Here is a 17,238-nt window from a genome sequence, read left to right on the forward strand (position 1 = left end):
ACCACCTGACGCAATTCAACAGAAGGTGGTTTTGGTTGGATGAGCCATTCGTCAGCGCATTTATTGAGAGGTGGCGTCTTGAGACGCACACCTTTCACATGCCATTTAGGGAGTGCACAATCATGCTGCAAGATATTGCATATCATCTGGGGTTGCCCGTGGATGGTTTACCTATATCCGGGTGCCTTACGGATTTCGAAAATCTGATGGATGATGTCAAACCCGTTTGGGAGTGGTTTGAGGAACTATTTGGCGAGCTTTCCCCGCCGAATAAGATAAAGCAATTTACAGTCCACTTCACCAAGTTCCATGAGAGATACAGAGTGCTGCTGCAGGATGCCACTGAGGATACCGTACGGATATGTGCACGTGCCTACATTATGATGCTGCTATCCACTCAGTTGTTTGGTAATAAGAGTGGAAATCAGGTTCATATACGGTTGCCCTTTGTGCCGAGGCTAGACGAGATGGGCAGCTATAGTTGGGCTTCGGCAGCATTGGCTTGGCTATACCGATGTATGTGTCGGGTTGCAAACAAAAATGTGACGAACTTGGCTAGCCTACTTCAGCCACTGCAGTCATGGATTTTCTGGCAGTTTTCTTGTCTCAGACCGTGGGGATTCGACGTTTTTTATTTTCCATTGGCTTCTAGGTATCGTTATATGGGCACTTAGACTTTCAGTCTTAGATTTTATGGTTCCAGTTACAACCTACATTATTCCCAGTTTATATTAGGGGTACACATGGGCCGGGTGAAGCCAGGTTTGATGGGACACAGACCCGACCCGAAATATACACCGGGTCTATTTATTAGACCCGAACCTGACCCTAGACCCAATGAAACCAATACACTTTCGGGCCACAATTATACCGGGTGAAAACCGGGCCGTTAACATTACATTACGTTGATACCTTCTTGTAAGCTAGTATGTAAAAATATCCAAATTTCCAAGACTCCAACCATTATTTAACATGGTAAAATTCACTTAGAAAAATATAACAAGAACCAACTATTCTTTAAAATTAAAGCATAACCACAATCAATACCAAAGCAAAACTACAATCAATACTAATATTGTCTAATAATACCAAATATTTAAATCAATACAAATAATACAATATTATGCATTAGTCTAAAGTCTTATGCATTATAAACATAAAACATTAACTTATAGTCTTATAAGGACTAATAACACAAAATATTAAAGTTTACAACACTTAAATTCCACATAAGAATAGACATGATCCATCACTAATAACACAAAATATTAATTGTGTATGATAACCGGGCCACCGGGTCGACTTCGGGTGACCCAAGCTAGGGCCCGGACCCGACCCGAAATAATGACTGGGTCTATTTTTGAGACCCTTACCCGGCCCTAAACCCGATGAAATCACACCAAATTAGCCCCTAAAGTGTTCGGGACTGGGCCGGACCTTCGGGCCGGGCCGGGTCTGTGCACCCCTAGTTTATATATTCGTATAACATTGTCTTTGTTCAGGTGGGCCACGTATTTCTTGACATCCGACCGCAGGGAGGATAGAGTTAGATAGTGTCGCCTTGCATTGGACCGCTTAGGTCATCGTGATGTAAGTTGTCTGTCTTTGTTTCACATTTTCGTTATTTGTTTGCCTACATGCTGAGTCTGTAATGTATTAATGAAACATTCTGTAAAACAATTACAGGTTATTTGGGAATCTTATGTTGCGCTCGACGTTCTTGCTGTTGTGCATCTAGAGATTCTAGCCGAGGAGCATAGTCGATTATTTGGGAATCTTATGCTGTGCTCGGCGTGCTCGCTGTTGTGCATCCAGAGATTCTAGCCGAGGAGCACAGTCGATTATGGCGCACATGCACATGCCCTTTCATCTAAAAACATGCTCTTAATCCTCTAAGCCATTATCTCAATCCATCAAGCTACCTTCTCAGCCCACCAAATTACCTAGCAGCCTACTAAGCTACCAAGTCAGCCTAATAAGATACATACTCAGTCCATTAATCCATCATCTAAGTCCACTGGACCACCATTACAACCCACCAAAAAAGTAGTTAAGCCTACCAAAAAATCATTTCATCCCACCAAAAAAGCATGAACTCATTTACATCAACTGATTTAACAATGCTTGTACATGTATTTGACAAGGATGCCATGTATGCATGCAATCTCAACCATACAAAATAAAAATGATAAAAGGACTGAGGAGTACTACCATAAATGGTTGATGATGTATTAGAGAACATACCCTTCTAATGTCAATCTAGTGAAGGCACAAGATTTGTGGGAAAAAATGCCATTACCAGCCCCTGTTTGGTGCGGAAATTTTATAACCCACAAACTAACCGGCAAGTGCACCGGGTTGTACCAAGTAATACCTTATGTAAGTAAGGGTCGATCCAACGAGGATTGATGGATCAAGCAACAATGATTGATTGATTGGCTTAGTTAGGCAAGCAAAAAAGGGTTTTGAGATATTCAAAAAGCATTAAATATGAATTCAAAATATCAAAAGGATAGACAAATAAATAAGTTGGGAATAAAATATGGAAAAACAGTTAAGTCTTCAGAGTTATCTATTTTTTCGGATTAACTTTTCTTACTAACTATTTTAATCATGTAGGATTTAATTTATGGCAAACTATATGTGACTAGACCCTAATTCCTTAGACCTTCCTAGTCTCCTCTAAAATTCATTAACTGCCAATTCCTTGGTCAATTAATTCCAATTAGAAGCTGCATGATCAAATTCCAGTTTATATGCTACAAAAACTCTAATTACTCAAAAATAAAAGGATTATATGTCACGTATCCTGTTAAATCCAGATAATTAAAATTTAGGAGAATATGTTTTCAAGCTGTTGTTCAAGTAAAGAGCTTTTCCAAGTTATACAATAACTCAAATAGAAAGAGGGTCATACTTCTGTTCCACCCAAATTCATAAGATAAAGAGCGAAAATAATTCTTAAATTATAAATCCATACATGAATTAAAATAGAAAAAGTAATAAAATCAATCCATACAAATAGGCAGAGCTCCTAACCTTAACAATGGATGTTTAGTTGCTCATGAAATGCAGAATGTAAATTTGTATAGAATTCCTTAATGGAATCCCCTAATGGAACCTCATTAATAGAAGAGAAGTCTCCCCTTTTTATATCTAATTCTAATTAATTTAAAATCTAATATCTAAAATTAAGATAATATCTTTTCCTATTTTAAAATCAAATTTGAATTTAAATCAGAATTAACTAACTACTCCGCGTCTTGTAACGTGGGGACCACTTGGCTTCACTGGATCCGCGCCTAACTTGGGTGCTAAAATGGGGCCCAGAAATCACCCCCAGTATTTTTCTGCATTTTCTGCACATGGGGCATGTCACGCGTACGCGTCAGTCACGCGTACGCGTCGATAATCTTTTTCGCAAGTCACGCGGACGCGTCGGTCACGTGTACGCGTTGCTGTGCAATTCTTCAAATCACGCGTACGCGTCAATCACGTGCACGCGTCAATCACGTGCACGCGTCGCCATGGAAAGCTCCAAATCACGCGTACGCGTCGGTCACGCGTACGCGTCGCTCCTCGCTGCCATCTCCTTTGATTCTTGTGCTGCAGAAATTCCATCAAATCCAGCCGAATGCTACCTAAAATAAACAAAATTGCACAAGACTCAAAGTAGCATCCATATTGGCTAAAAGATAATTAATTCTTTATTAAACTCAATAATTTAGATGCAATTTCACTAGAAAAAGATAGAAAAGATTCTCACACATCACTGTCCCACCCTAATTAAGTCGAAACCTGAAAGGCCTACTGAAAAAAGGGGAAGAGACAAGGATGAACAACCTTTGGATCGAGAACGAATATGAAGATAAAGAGTAAATACAATCTAATCAATTGCATGTACTGTGGTGAGGTTGGCCACAACAAAAAAAGTTGTGCAAAGAAGAAACATATGGATGCTGCGGAATAAGCTAGACAAATGTAGTTGCAGCTTGCACTTGTTAAAGAAGCTGCCCCTACTACAAGTGAATCAGACACTAACACTGATGGGCCATCTCATACTACACTTGTTCCAGTTGCAGCATCTACCCAGCCAACATTGCCTGCACTTCCACCAGTCTAGTCACAATTTGAGATCACAATAAGCCAACTAGAAGGCTTTCCATCAACACAATAGACCTAATAGCCCATCAAAGTTTGTGAGGTAATTTACTTCGTAATTTTCCTTTAACTGTCCTTACTTTCATCTAGTTGAATAATAATAAATTTTTCACTGGATTATGCAAGATGAAGTGAGAGGAAGGCCATCCAAATTGCATGAGATTAAAGAAAAGGCAAGAATGAGTGTCTTTTTCAAACCAACTGCAACTGCACTTGTGGCCATTTTTGTTGAAACAATCAACAGAACAAATTCTGCAACTATTAAGAAGCTGACAAGTTTCATGATATTTGTGCCAACTCCAAAGTTCAAGTATCAAGAAAGAAAGATAAAGTTGTTTGATTAGGAACATATGTTTTGTCTAAGGTTATTGCCTGTGTTTTGAAACAAGGCTATGTAAACAATGTGATTAATTATCTTGTTTTGTTATTGGAACCTTTTATTTAGGTCTATTATATTGTAGCCCTTTGTTTAGTTTCACTATGTTATGGAGCCTTTGTTTATGTCTGTTATGCTATGGAACCTTTGCTACTTACCGTGGTATATCTACTAAAACAATATTATGATTATGATTATACTTACTAATGAAGATAATGTTATGATTTATACATTTTTTTTGAGTTTATATTTATGTTATAAACATTACCATATTGCATTTTTAAGCAACCCATTAGACATGATGGACAGCTATATGTTAAATTAAACATAATTAGGTTGGAATAACTAATTTAAGTGATAATATCAGTTTATCATTATATATCAACTCATACTATGTCAAAAGTCTATCAACACCCATAAAACACAATAACATAATATCACTACTAGCTTTACTTGGACAACCATGATTAAAAGTGATCTATTAATAACAGTAGCTACAATAATTGCAATTGACATCTACATCATTAATATTTTTACCTTTTAAGCTATTCACTCTGTATTCATAATAGTCATTGTCAATCTCTACAACAATTTCTGTATTTGTCATTCCATCACCTTCTGCTATTCTTTTATATTCATCATCATCAATCCACCTAAAATCATTGTAGTGGCTTCCCTTATGCATTTTTTTAGAGAAAACAACAACAACCCATAAAAGTAGGCAACATAACGGACGATGATGGAAATTTTTATTTTAACTAACTCACCCAGTATCTTTTATAAGTATGGAACAATATATTTAAATTCTGTGCTGTCCCAAATTTCTTAATCAAAGTCTTCAAGCTGCAAAAGTATGTTTGGTTCTTGATCTTCTTCTTCCGCCCATAGACGAACTAGCACCATGACTACCATTAGATTGACACGGCAAGTCTCCACCGTGGCTTCTGTTTCCTAACTCCATTATGACAACAACTTAACAAATTTACTTACTACCAAACGTACAAGGTCGTCTCAACAGAGAAACAAAGTTATTTATGCTTGAGATTGGGATTAGAATTCTTACATTGGGACAAATTTGAGTTAATTTGATAAATTTTTTTATTAGCATTAATAATATAAAATTTAAAGTGTGTCATACTGTTAATTAACGTTCTACGTAAGTAAATATAGTGAAATGTTAGTCATGTCATCAGTCGAAATGACAAAAGAACAAATTCAACCAAAACAGTTAGTTATTTTTTTAAATTTATTTTTTTTAATTTTATTTTTCAAAAATTAAAATAGAAATCGAATAATCTTCGAAGGATAAATTTAATTATTAACTCGCCACATAGACCTATCACCTCAAATTCTATGCATTATCCTTCTCATTATAGTTTTGTGATTTTGTCTTTTCTTCTAAATCTTGTTCCGTTCTTTTCGTGTGTTCGCCTCACATCACACCTCTCCAACAACAGCCCCCTCGTCACCCCATTTTCATTTTATTTTTTCTTTATTTCTCAAATTACTTTTCCTTTCCTTATTTTTATTATTATTTCTTACAAAAATTAAGAAACACGAGACGTAAATTTTAGAGGACGAATCCGCTGTGCAAATCAAAATTTTGAAACCCAAATCCAAAAACCAAAAATCCCTCAAAATGGCATTTCATGTAGCTTGTCCAATTACATGGTAATGGTAACACGCCACTCTATCAATGCACTCTCACCCACCACGCACTCTCTAGTTTTTAGTTCGCACCTTTTCAAACAAAACTCTGCTTCTCACTTTTTCGCTTCTTCAACAATTTATTTCATTGTTCTCGTCTATCTCTTTCCCACTCGTTGCGTTTTTTTGGTTTTTGTTTTTATTTTTTCAGCCGCAGAATCTGCACCTGTCCGCTAGGGTTTCTGCGCGGCCCGAAGAATGAGCAGCAGGACGACGTCGTTTCGAGGCTCCAGGATTTTCTCCGTGATCCCGCCGGAATTGCGGGACTCGACGGTGGCGGTCTCACGGTGCAGGTCGCTGTACCGAAGGTGGTGCCACAGCCGCAGCCTCCGCCACCACGCCAGGTGCTACCATCTGCTGTGGACGAAGCAGACGAGGCGGCGTCGGTGCAGGCAAAGAGGGCTGCGCTGCAGCGGAAGGGGGCCGCCGCCATGGTTGCTGCTGAGGAGTATGCTCGCCGATTTGAGTCCGGGGATGTCACGGTGAGTGCAATGCTGGTTGGCTTTTGTGTTTGGATCCTGTTTGATAGATATGCAGACGGAAAAATTGCATCATTTCTCTCTACAAGTTCACGAGTTTCTATGTTCACTCTGTATTTCTTTGTAAGAAACAATATCCAAACACAGCCTTAAGGTTGGGAGTTGGCAATGGTGGTTTGATGAGGGTTGGTTCGATTGGGGTTTTCAGCTAAGGGGCTTTGAGAATTTAATGATTCTGTTGTGTCTGTTTAATTTTCACTTATTTTTGATTGGCATGTTTTTCTCTGGAGTGCTGAGTTGTGTGACTGAAACCTGGTAGTGGGGATTGATTCCTGTTATTCCAGTTCTTGGATTTCTTACAAACTTTTTCCTCTACAAGTTTCCACTGTTGGTTGTCAGATGAAATGGAAAAATCTTTTGACGTGTTATAGTATATCAGTAGCACTGGTTATTGGACATTAAGCTTTGAGCAAACTATACAAATTCCTCCCTGCTACTCCTTCCTATTGGTTATATCAAGAATTAAACATGTGATTCTGAACATGAACTGCATATTTGTCACTGGAGATTGAATACTTTAGCTATAGTTTTCACCCCTCTGTTTTGGTATCTATATGGCAGACATAGTTCTACGTGTAGCGATTAAATATAAATGTATGTGAACCACAAGGGAAATGAAGATATTAAAGTCTAAATAGCACAGTGTTTGCGGCTCGTTCAGTCTTAACAGTGAGGATTTAGTTACATAGTCAATTGTGTGTAGCATTGAGTTGTCTTGTGAGGCTCTGAGTTTTTCTTCTTCTGCTACTCTTTCCACAATCCTTTGTGCAAACTGCAAATGTAACGGTCATTTTGAACGCTTTATTTATTATTTGAATTACTACCAATTTTGAAAGTGTGGCTTTTTCTGTTTTGTTCTTTGGAGTAATCTTACCTAGCATCATGCATTTGAAGTTGTTTTGGAAAACTTGTTGAAGTATTCCCCTTCCTTGCCATATATCTTATTCTCTTAATGAATTATGTGTAGCTCTAGGAAGAGTGTTTTGATAAGAGCAACCCTTAGGAAGAATTTTTCCCCACCCTGCCTTCAAGTATATTTAGTATGAATGTATTCCTGGTCAGTCTTTGTAGTTTGTTATGGTTCTTAAGACCTTGCACTCTTGCCTTTATTATTACCAGTATAATGTTGGTATAAATAAACAGGATACATCAGGAAATCACACTGGAGAAGAACAGGGTCAATCAAATGTCTTCTGTCGAATGTGCAATCGTGTTGAAAATAACGGAAGTGAGAGAGCCAAAAAGATGCTATCTTGCAAAAGTTGTGGTAAGAAATACCACAGGAACTGCCTGAGAAGTTGGGCTCAAAATAGAGGTACGAATATATGTTTGTTCATATCCTGAAGGTTTGTTATGACAAATACTTCAATTATGTATTGTGTGCATACTTACCACAACTACTGTTCCCTTGGACTTTTTTATTTGCACAAAATGTTTTGTAAATCAAATCTTAATATGCAGAACTTTAATGAATAAGGAATAATCTACATAAATAAATTCCATATAATATAATTTGATTTAAATTTAAATTTATTTTTTTTATGATACCTTTTTTTAATATTTAATAATTTTCTCGTTAGATACTTTCCTATTTTATTTTAAATAAGGGTTATTTGATGAAATATCATATATTATTTTCATTAATTTTATATATAAACTTCAATATTTAACATTATATTAAATTTATGTTGCTATATTCATAGTATATATTTTAATAAATCATCATATTTGTGCACGGCCTCATTTTCTTTTTCCTTTTTCAGATTTATTTCACTGGAGTTCATGGACCTGTCGATCTTGCCGGATTTGTGAGGTAATCAGTTTTTTTGAAAATGCTCGCATCTTTTTCACTTATTTTTCATCACTTCCATGTTGAAGGCTCTTCTGTTGTGTCTTCATGTGAACAAATGATTGCTTTCAGTGATTCTGCTCTCAATTTAGCAATTGTATCTTACAAAATCTGTTTTCATACATCCTTTGTCAAAGATTTTGTAACTTAATTTTCTGGATTCTATGATTTGTTCATTATTCTTCTCAAATTGTTTCTTTATTTATTAGGTTTATTTTCATGCCAATGGAAGGTAAGGTTTGGATGTTTGATGAAATGAACAAACAGATCAATTCACACAATACACAAAAGGGATATTAGTTAGCTTTTGGTAGGAGATTGTATATAATGGAAGAGCCTTACTTTATATATTATATACTTCTTGCCCGAATTCTGTTGGTTTTATCACCCTCATTCAGTCTTGCCTCTTTAATATCCTGCTGTTTCTCATGCTTGTTATGTATTCTAGTGTGGGTGGCTAATACCGGTGATAGTTCTGTTTGTTATGTTGTGTTATTATTGAAGAAGGATATCCTCCCATCTTGTACTATTCTTCTCTTTTTGTTTTGTTAATGATATTCTTCTATTATGATTATTTTTGAAGTTTTCTTATATGCTGCACCTCTGACTATCACTATAATTCAGCTTGTTTTCAATTTCAATATTTATATCTCATTTTTGGCCAAAAAAGGTTCCCCTCAAATTCTTAACTGTGAAGTTCCATAGTCATCATAGTGATTTCTTCCTGTTTGCACGCCTTGATTGTTTATTTAATGGAGTTGAATGTCTTAGCTTCTTAGGTTTCTTGAGATAAGTTGCTGCTTTAACTAATTTTTTGTTAGTTTTCTTAGTATTTTGTTCCATATGTGAACCTTCCAGGCTTGCAGAAGAACTGGAGATCCAAGCAAGTTCATGTTTTGTAAAAGGTGTGATGGTGCCTACCATTGTTACTGTCTGCAACCTCCTCATAAGGTAGGAAGTGTATAATGTGTCAGTGCAATCACTATTCAACTTATAGCACTTTCCAGTATGAGCAACCATCTCATTTTTGTTTTTTCATAATTTAGAATGTTAGTACTGGTCCCTATTTGTGCCCAAAGCATACAAGGTGTCACAGTTGTGGATCAAATGTCCCTGGAAATGGACCAAGCTTGAGGTAAATATTGGTAACTTTAGAGTCTGTTTGCATATTTGTGTTATTCCATAAATTTGTTTCTAATTCTGTTATTTCTTATGAATTATGATATACAAGCATGTTTTGGAACTTCATAAAAAGTTGTTTGTTGTTTTTGGGGGAGAATTAACGGTAAGGACAACTAGTAAAGGTGAGTTAAAAAGAGAGGCCAAATATGCTAATTATTGATAACGACCATAATAAATTTTATTTAAAGAGAAGGATCATGTTATTTTCATTAAGTTACAATGTTACCTTTCAATATAGCATTCCCCTCTCATCTATCATATTCTACCTTCTAAAATTAAGTTCTTAAAATTCACAGTTTCACTACCTATTCATTATATCTGTATTCCATGAACCAAACTCAGATTCATTTTATCCTATCATCAGGGATTGGGTGAACCTTTCAGCTTATTTGTAATCCCACATTACGTTTGTGTGTTTTATTTATTTGGAGAAGTCTTTCACTTTAATCAAATACATAAAAGATGAATAAGTATAGGAAATTAACTTTTTATTTGCTAACATTAGTCATTTTTTATTATAAAATTATTATTTTCACTCTTATTTTTTGGAAGGTTTAAGGTTTTTAAGGTTAGGATTTAGAGTTTAGAAATAAAATTAGAAATTAAAATTTAGAATTTAAAATTAAAAAATTTAGGATTCAAAAAAGTTGACTCCTAATTGAACTTGATAAAAGATTAGTAACATTCCATAAGCTTTTCATCTAGAAAACTCATTTATCATCGACAACTACGTACATAGACTAGCTCCCCAACTGATGAGATTTTTAGATCGATGGAATTAGTTAATCCAAAATCAATTATAGCTATATATGTGAAAACAGACTCTTGGCCAGAATTTCCTCATTACAGCACTTTGATACCGAAGAAGATAGATTTTGCGGAAATCGGGTGGGGGGCATTGAGGATAAAGGTGGAAAGAAAGCTCAATTACAATGGGAAAGAATGATAACATTAAGGGATATCATGGTCATTTATAAATTTCTTTTGGTCCTTATTCGTAAATAAATTTTATTAGGTCCTTTATAATAATTTTAGTTTAATTGGTCCTTTTCACTAATTAATATGTGCTAATGGTCCTTTACGATAATTTTTCTTTTTTTGTTTTCTCCACCAAAAAAAACAGAAACTTTTCAAAAGGATTGTAATTTGTTTTATAGAATTTAAGCTTCAGTGGGAAAAAGGTTAAGTTGGTTTTGAGAATTATTAGCTTATAATCTATTTCTACAATACAGAGTTATTACAAGATTAACCCTGACTAGTATATATTATAGATTGAAGGGGACCCTTGGAGCAATGATTGAGTTGTCTCCGTGTGACCTCATGGTCACAAGTTCAAGATTGGAATCAGCCACTGATACTTGCCTTATGTTAGGTTGCCTACATTACACTCTTTGGATGCGGCCCTTCTCCGGCCCTATGTAATGCGGCATGCTTTGCCCTACCCCCGTTGTTACATATTATAGGTTTAGGGTTCTGTACCCATTGAGTACTTTTACCATGCACAAGCAATTTTTTAATACAATCCAAATGGAATAAAATTATCCTGGAAACCACTTTCAACATACATAAATTGATTATCATATAATTGATTTTGTAGAAAAACAAGTATGCAAATAAATAAGCAAGTATTGAAATCAGTTTAATCTTTTATAAAAAAGGTATAATCTTTTGCTTTTCGAAACAATCACGTAAACCATGACCTTTCTATTATGCATGACTGTCTTAGTTAGTTGACACCCTTAGGCCTTAGGAATGTTGTTACATGAACACTGAAGCTCAGTTTTGATTTCTTCACCATCGTTTCCTTTAATTTCTCTAGGTGGTTCCTGGGATACACTTGCTGTGATGCATGTGGAAGATTGTTTCTGAAAGGGAACTACTGTCCTGTTTGTTTAAAGGTATTGTTTATTTATATTTTGATCTGGATCTTATAACCGGCTATTAGTTGATCCTAAGTTCATGAAATGTAAATACAGTCAATTCTGTGATTATATGTTGTTTTGTTGATATGGTTGCTGTTTCTAGTCATTATTAACATGATTACTATCGTAAGACATTAAGTCATAATTGATATCATTATGGTAAGTTCTAGGAAAATCTAATGAGACTTTTTGTGATTGTTTGTCTAATTTTGGAAGGAAGTTATATCCAGAATTTTTACTGTATTTAGGTGATTACATATTTAGAATTTTGAACTACCTTGGTATTTGGAGAATGCACTTACATATTGATAGTTTCTCATGTTAATTTACTCTTGAAAATAGGGTTATTCCAGAGTGTGATTTTGAAGAAAATTCAAAGTTGAGTAGATCTTGTTATCTTTGTATGTTTTGTAGGTTTATAGAGAATCGGAATCAACTCCAATGGTATGCTGTGACATTTGTCAACACTGGGTACATTGCCAGTGTGATAATATTAGGTTAGTATCAATAAAAACTTTTGGTAAAGATAACCTTACTTGTATTATGGTCTTCTTTTCCTTTGAAATTGTATGTATTTGTTTAGTTATATTTTCATAAATTGGTTATTTGGTTTTAACTTCGTAGTTTTATATCCCCCAATGCGAATAGTGCATTTAGATTTTAATAATGTGATTGAATAGCTACTTACTGTTATAGTATTCAGCGAAATTGATATTAGCACTTTCCATTAAAAAGAAGCTCTAAGTGATTGCAGAAGAGACCAGGGAGAGGGCTGTGGGTTGGTGGAAGTGGCTTCTTTTTGTGAAAAAGCTGCTTGTTCTAATTTGTTTTTTTCATAAGAGAGAATAAGATAGCAAGGAAAATATTATGTGCAGGAATAAAGTGGATTACCTGCAGCAGAACTAGTTCTACAGTGCGTTTGGTGTGGTTTTCTCCCCTTGTTTTATTGTTGGTTATTTTGTTTGTTTGTTTTGTGGCGCCCAAGCCCCCCTCCCCAGTGGCAGGTAAGCTTAACAATAGTTTAGTAACAAATGGAATGTAAGGGTTTTCTTTTGTTTTCTTTTTTTTTGGTTTGGTTATTTGGGGGGAAGGGGTGATGTCAAAGAGAAGTTCTCTGTTTGGAAGTATAATAATATTTAGGAAGGGAATGTAAATTAGGGGAATGGTTTTCCGTCTTTCCCTAAACTTGGTGATGTGCTATCAAATGAATTCTAGGGAGCTCTGATAGCAGTTACTGTAACTGCTTCAGACTATACCAGATAGTGTATATTACTGCCTTGAATGCTACAAAGGATAGGGATTTTTTATATTATTTGAGAAATTTGTTGCTTTCCTAGACTCAACTACTAATATCTTCAATTATACCTCCTCTCTTCTTTTACATTTACTAACTTAATATTAATCCCCTATTTCATACCTAAAGGCTAAAGCCAAGTAGCTAGAGGCCCAGTTCCTATCGCTTTATCAAATACTTTTTACCTGTTTGGATCTATTTTGTTAATAAAGATCATCCAGGATGTGTTTTCGCTATAAATAAAGATGCAATGTTTCTTTTCTGCTTGTTAGCGGATTTGGCTAGTTAGTTCACCTTGGAAGACATGTTTTGCAGTGACGAAAAATATCAACAATTTCAAGTGGATGGAAATCTTCAGTATCAATGTCCTACTTGCCGTGGGGAATGTTATCAGGTATACAGTGTATATTAATATTTATGTGTTTCATGTGTTGTTTGATCTATGTAATTGACTCCGTCTAGTGGAAAATGACTTGATTAGTTGTTTATTCTTTTTATTCATACATATGTCCATATATTATTGTGGCTCAGCCTCCATGGAAAGAACTCCTTGGAATGAAGCAACAGCATCAACTAATCAGTTTCTCAGTTGATAGGATCTAATATATTGAATCCCCAAAGTGGTCTGATATTCACGCCATGCACAGATTTGGTCCCTGAGGTTCCAATTGCACTAATATTGTCCCCGAGATTGATCTCTAGGCACCATAGTGGTCCCTCAACCCCTCTCTGGCAGCGACTCAGCAAATGGAATGAACTGACACTCCAATACCCTGGTCACTGGTGAAACGACGTTGTTTGCTATTGGCGCCCAATGAAAGTAGATGCGATGTCATTTTGATATATGTTGGCATCTAAAATGGTTTTCGCATATATCAAAACGATGTCGCATATGCTTTCATTGGGTGCCAAAAGCAAACGACATCGTTCCACCCGTGTCCAAGGTGGCATTGGATTGCTTCACCTAACTCCACTTGCTGAGTCACTGCCAGAAAGGGGTCGAGGGACCACCATGGTGCCCGAAGATCAATTCCAGGACGATAATAGTGCAATTGGAACTTCAGGAACCAAGTTGGTGCATGGTGTGGATCTTAGGGACCACTTTGGGGATTTAGTCGGGTCTAATACCTAACCTGGATGACAATATTGCTTTAAAACTCTTCAGATTGAGCATGTTTGGTCATTATTCCATTATTTATATATCCAATTATTATACTCCAGATCAAGAATCATAAAGATGCTGTTCAAGAGCTTTGGAGGAGAAGAGATGTAGCTGACCGAGATTTAATTGCCAGCTTAAGGGCTGCAGCTGGTTTACCAACTCAAGAAGAAATCTTTTGTATTTCACCATATTCAGATGATGAAGATAGCGGGCTTCTAAAGTTAAAGAGTGAATCTGGACATTCCCTGAAATTCTATATGAAGAACTTGTCTGGTGACTCAACAAAGAAGATGAAAGATTATGGAAAGAAACATTCAAGCGGAAAGAATGCTAGGAAAAAGGACCTAGAGACATTTATTGATAAAATTGATGCACAATGTAATCTTGAGGGACACAGTGGATTGAAATCTTTGCATGGGTTTGATGATGATATCCAATCCCATGAAAATGAAGTTCCCAATGTTTATTCATCACCTGCTGCTGGAAGCATGAGTCAAACTGAAGGATCTTGCCCTGTTAATCAGCCAGTGATTTTGAGACACAAATCTGTAGATGAAGCAAGCATTTATGATGAAGAGAGGAGACCTAGAGTTGTTCGAATTAAAAGCAGCAAGGCACACACTCTTGATAGTGCAGGGGAGAGTGGAAAGCCTGCTGATATGACCCAGAATGTGAAAGGGAAGAAGTTGGTTATAAATTTGGGGGCACGTAAGATTAATGTTTCTTGTTCTCCACAGTCTAATTCATCAAGCTGCCAAAGAGATCAAGCCGTGATTGCCCATCATGGTATGCATCTCTTCTCAATTATTTTTCTTCATTTATTTTATTTTATTTTTTTTGGCAATAGCGACTTCGAGTACGAGGATTTTAGGATCTTATTGTGTGAAAGTCGGCTGCTGCTCAATCTTTAACCAACATGGCCCTTCCACAAAATCTATCAAAATTTACTTAATTACAGCAATGTGTACGTGCAATATCCATGCGCTCGCTGCACATACATTTGAGTGATATGATAACCCGTTCTTGTTTCTGTTTTCTTTTAAGTTGTGACTTTTTATTGTTTGGATTCTCTTTCTGCGAGGTTTGCGCACGTGTGTCTGAACACACAGACATGCATATATTAACATAGTTTGGACTTTTACTTCTAAAATGTATAATGCAGCAAAAATTGGTTCATGTCACTTGCAGGAAACAGAATTGACTCTGGTCAATCACAAGTTATAAAGGGTTCTGTAAGAGAAGGAAATGTAATCAAATTGGGAAAATTTAAGCCAGAAATTTCTGAACTGAATTCAACCTCTGTTAGGGGTAGTGGTAGTCTGTCTGACGGATGTGAAGCTGTTCCTTCACAGCAACCTCACATCATGCTGGGTAAAGATAGTACTGATGGAATTGATCAAGTTGGAGCCGTAGAAGATATGCCTCAAAGAGGTGAAAGAATGTTGATGGGAAAGTTTCCTGAAGGCAGGTCTCATGCAGATAAAAATATTAATCAGATGCCTTCACATTCTTCGACGAAAGATCCTAGAACTTCACTAAGATTTAAACTCAAGAAACCAAGCTTTGAAAACGGAAAAATTCCTCATCAGGACAAATCTTCAATCAAGGGACAGAGGTCTAAAAGGAAGAGGCCGCCACCTTATATGGAAAAAACATCATTTAATGAGGATGATGTAACACAATTGCATCAGGACAATCTAATGGATGAGATTATGGATGCCAACTGGATATTGACGAAATTGGGTAAAGATGCAATTGGAAAGAGAGTTGAAGTTCATCAGGCCCCTGACAATTCTTGGTTAGCTTATTTTATTGCTCTTTTTTAATCACCTGACAGTAATAGCATGCACTAGTGATGCTGGCAATGTGTCAGTCATGTTTTGTTAATTTAGTATTATATGAATCTTGCTATATATTTCTCTATGCTTCTTGCCTCAACTCTTATTGAACACATGCACACTTTATTAGATATGTTACCTTTTAAAACCTTCTAAAATGCAGGCACAAGGGAGTGATTACTGACATAATTGACGGCTCTTCAAATTTATATGTCACTATAGATGATGGAAGGGTGAAAATCTTGGAACTTGGGAAACAGGGGATCCGTTTGGTTCCTCAGGAACAGAAGAGACCAAAAACATGAATGAAATGTCCACTCTTGGTAGTTAGGTCATGTGGAGACTTTATATTCATTGAGTCGCAGCAAATTTAATGTTCGAAGCCTCCAGTTAGTGTGGGTTTATACCAATGTCGCTCCCACTGGTGGTCCGTTATTTCTGCGCAAAGCATTGTTGGAGCTATCTCACTTTTGTTTAAGAATGTAACCTTGTCTTACCTTTCATTCCTTTCCTCACTGCGAGTTCATCAGGCATAGTTTTTGTTCTTTTCTGCATGTGTCTAGCTTTCATAGATTAGCTTCTACCTGTGGTTTAGAATAGGGGGAGAAAGTGCAAGTATTAGATGTAAGACCATTGTTACTTGTTCTGAACTAGCCTTAATGGAATGAGATATTTGTCTCGATTGTAGATCCTAGGGCATTGGCATAAGTTCATAAAATGCTTGTAACGATCATGCATCGATAAAGCATCTGTAGTTACTAGATAAAGGTTGATTAGGTCTTGGTTATGCTGCTCTGTTTAAAGCTAGATCTTATTTTGCCGTTTGTTTTCTTAACTTTTGGCACCCATTTTGTTGAACCTATATTGCAATCTAAATACCAAAATGCACTATCATCAAATTATAGTGCTACATTATGTTACTATTTTTCTTTTATTTAAATTTTAGGTACAATCGTTTTGTAGCTCATCCTTTGTATATGTATGATTGCGCATTAGAAATTCAGGTTTTAGTGGAGGGAAAAAAAAATATAATCCCCCACAGAGTTCACTATTTCGCTTTGACTTGTATGGAATCCGTATATAGTTCAAAGTGTAATATCTTCTGCATAAAAGCATGAAGATTATGCATTCTCAGAACTTTTAATGTATAGTTAACTGGCAAACTTGTTCCTGGAAATCATCACCCATGTATATATAATTGTTAGAGA

At 36.1% G+C, this 17,238-nt stretch overlaps 1 protein-coding gene across 1 annotated transcript; it reads left to right on the plus strand.

The window, feature by feature from the left end:
• The first annotated feature begins 5,986 nt into the window (after positions 1–5,986).
• Positions 5,987–16,950, plus strand: LOC130944646 (uncharacterized). The gene is made up of 12 exons (XM_057873070.1): positions 5,987–6,208; positions 6,396–6,726; positions 7,927–8,098; positions 8,547–8,596; positions 9,491–9,583; positions 9,679–9,767; positions 11,634–11,712; positions 12,151–12,233; positions 13,346–13,424; positions 14,252–14,978; positions 15,381–15,990; positions 16,194–16,950. Exons 1-12 carry the CDS (start codon positions 6,177–6,179, stop codon positions 16,333–16,335), a joined length of 2,487 nt encoding a protein of 828 aa, XP_057729053.1. The 5' UTR covers positions 5,987–6,176; the 3' UTR covers positions 16,336–16,950.
• Positions 16,951–17,238: the final 288 nt, after the last annotated feature.

Source organism: Arachis stenosperma, chromosome 8, assembly GCF_014773155.1.
Source record: "Arachis stenosperma cultivar V10309 chromosome 8, arast.V10309.gnm1.PFL2, whole genome shotgun sequence".
NCBI lineage: Eukaryota > Viridiplantae > Streptophyta > Magnoliopsida > Fabales > Fabaceae > Arachis > Arachis stenosperma.

What these genes read in the sequence shown, in the direction of transcription:
- LOC130944646 (XM_057873070.1), top strand. Translation starts at nt 6,177, where the DNA reads ATGGCATTTCATGTAGCTTGTCCAATTACATG. An exon ending in TTGAGTCCGGGGATGTCACG is followed by an intron (nt 6,727 to 7,926) that starts GTGAGTGCAATG and finishes ATAAATAAACAG; the next exon opens with GATACATCAGGAAATCACAC. An exon ending in CAGGCCCCTGACAATTCTTG is followed by an intron (nt 15,991 to 16,193) that starts GTTAGCTTATTT and finishes TCTAAAATGCAG; the next exon opens with GCACAAGGGAGTGATTACTG.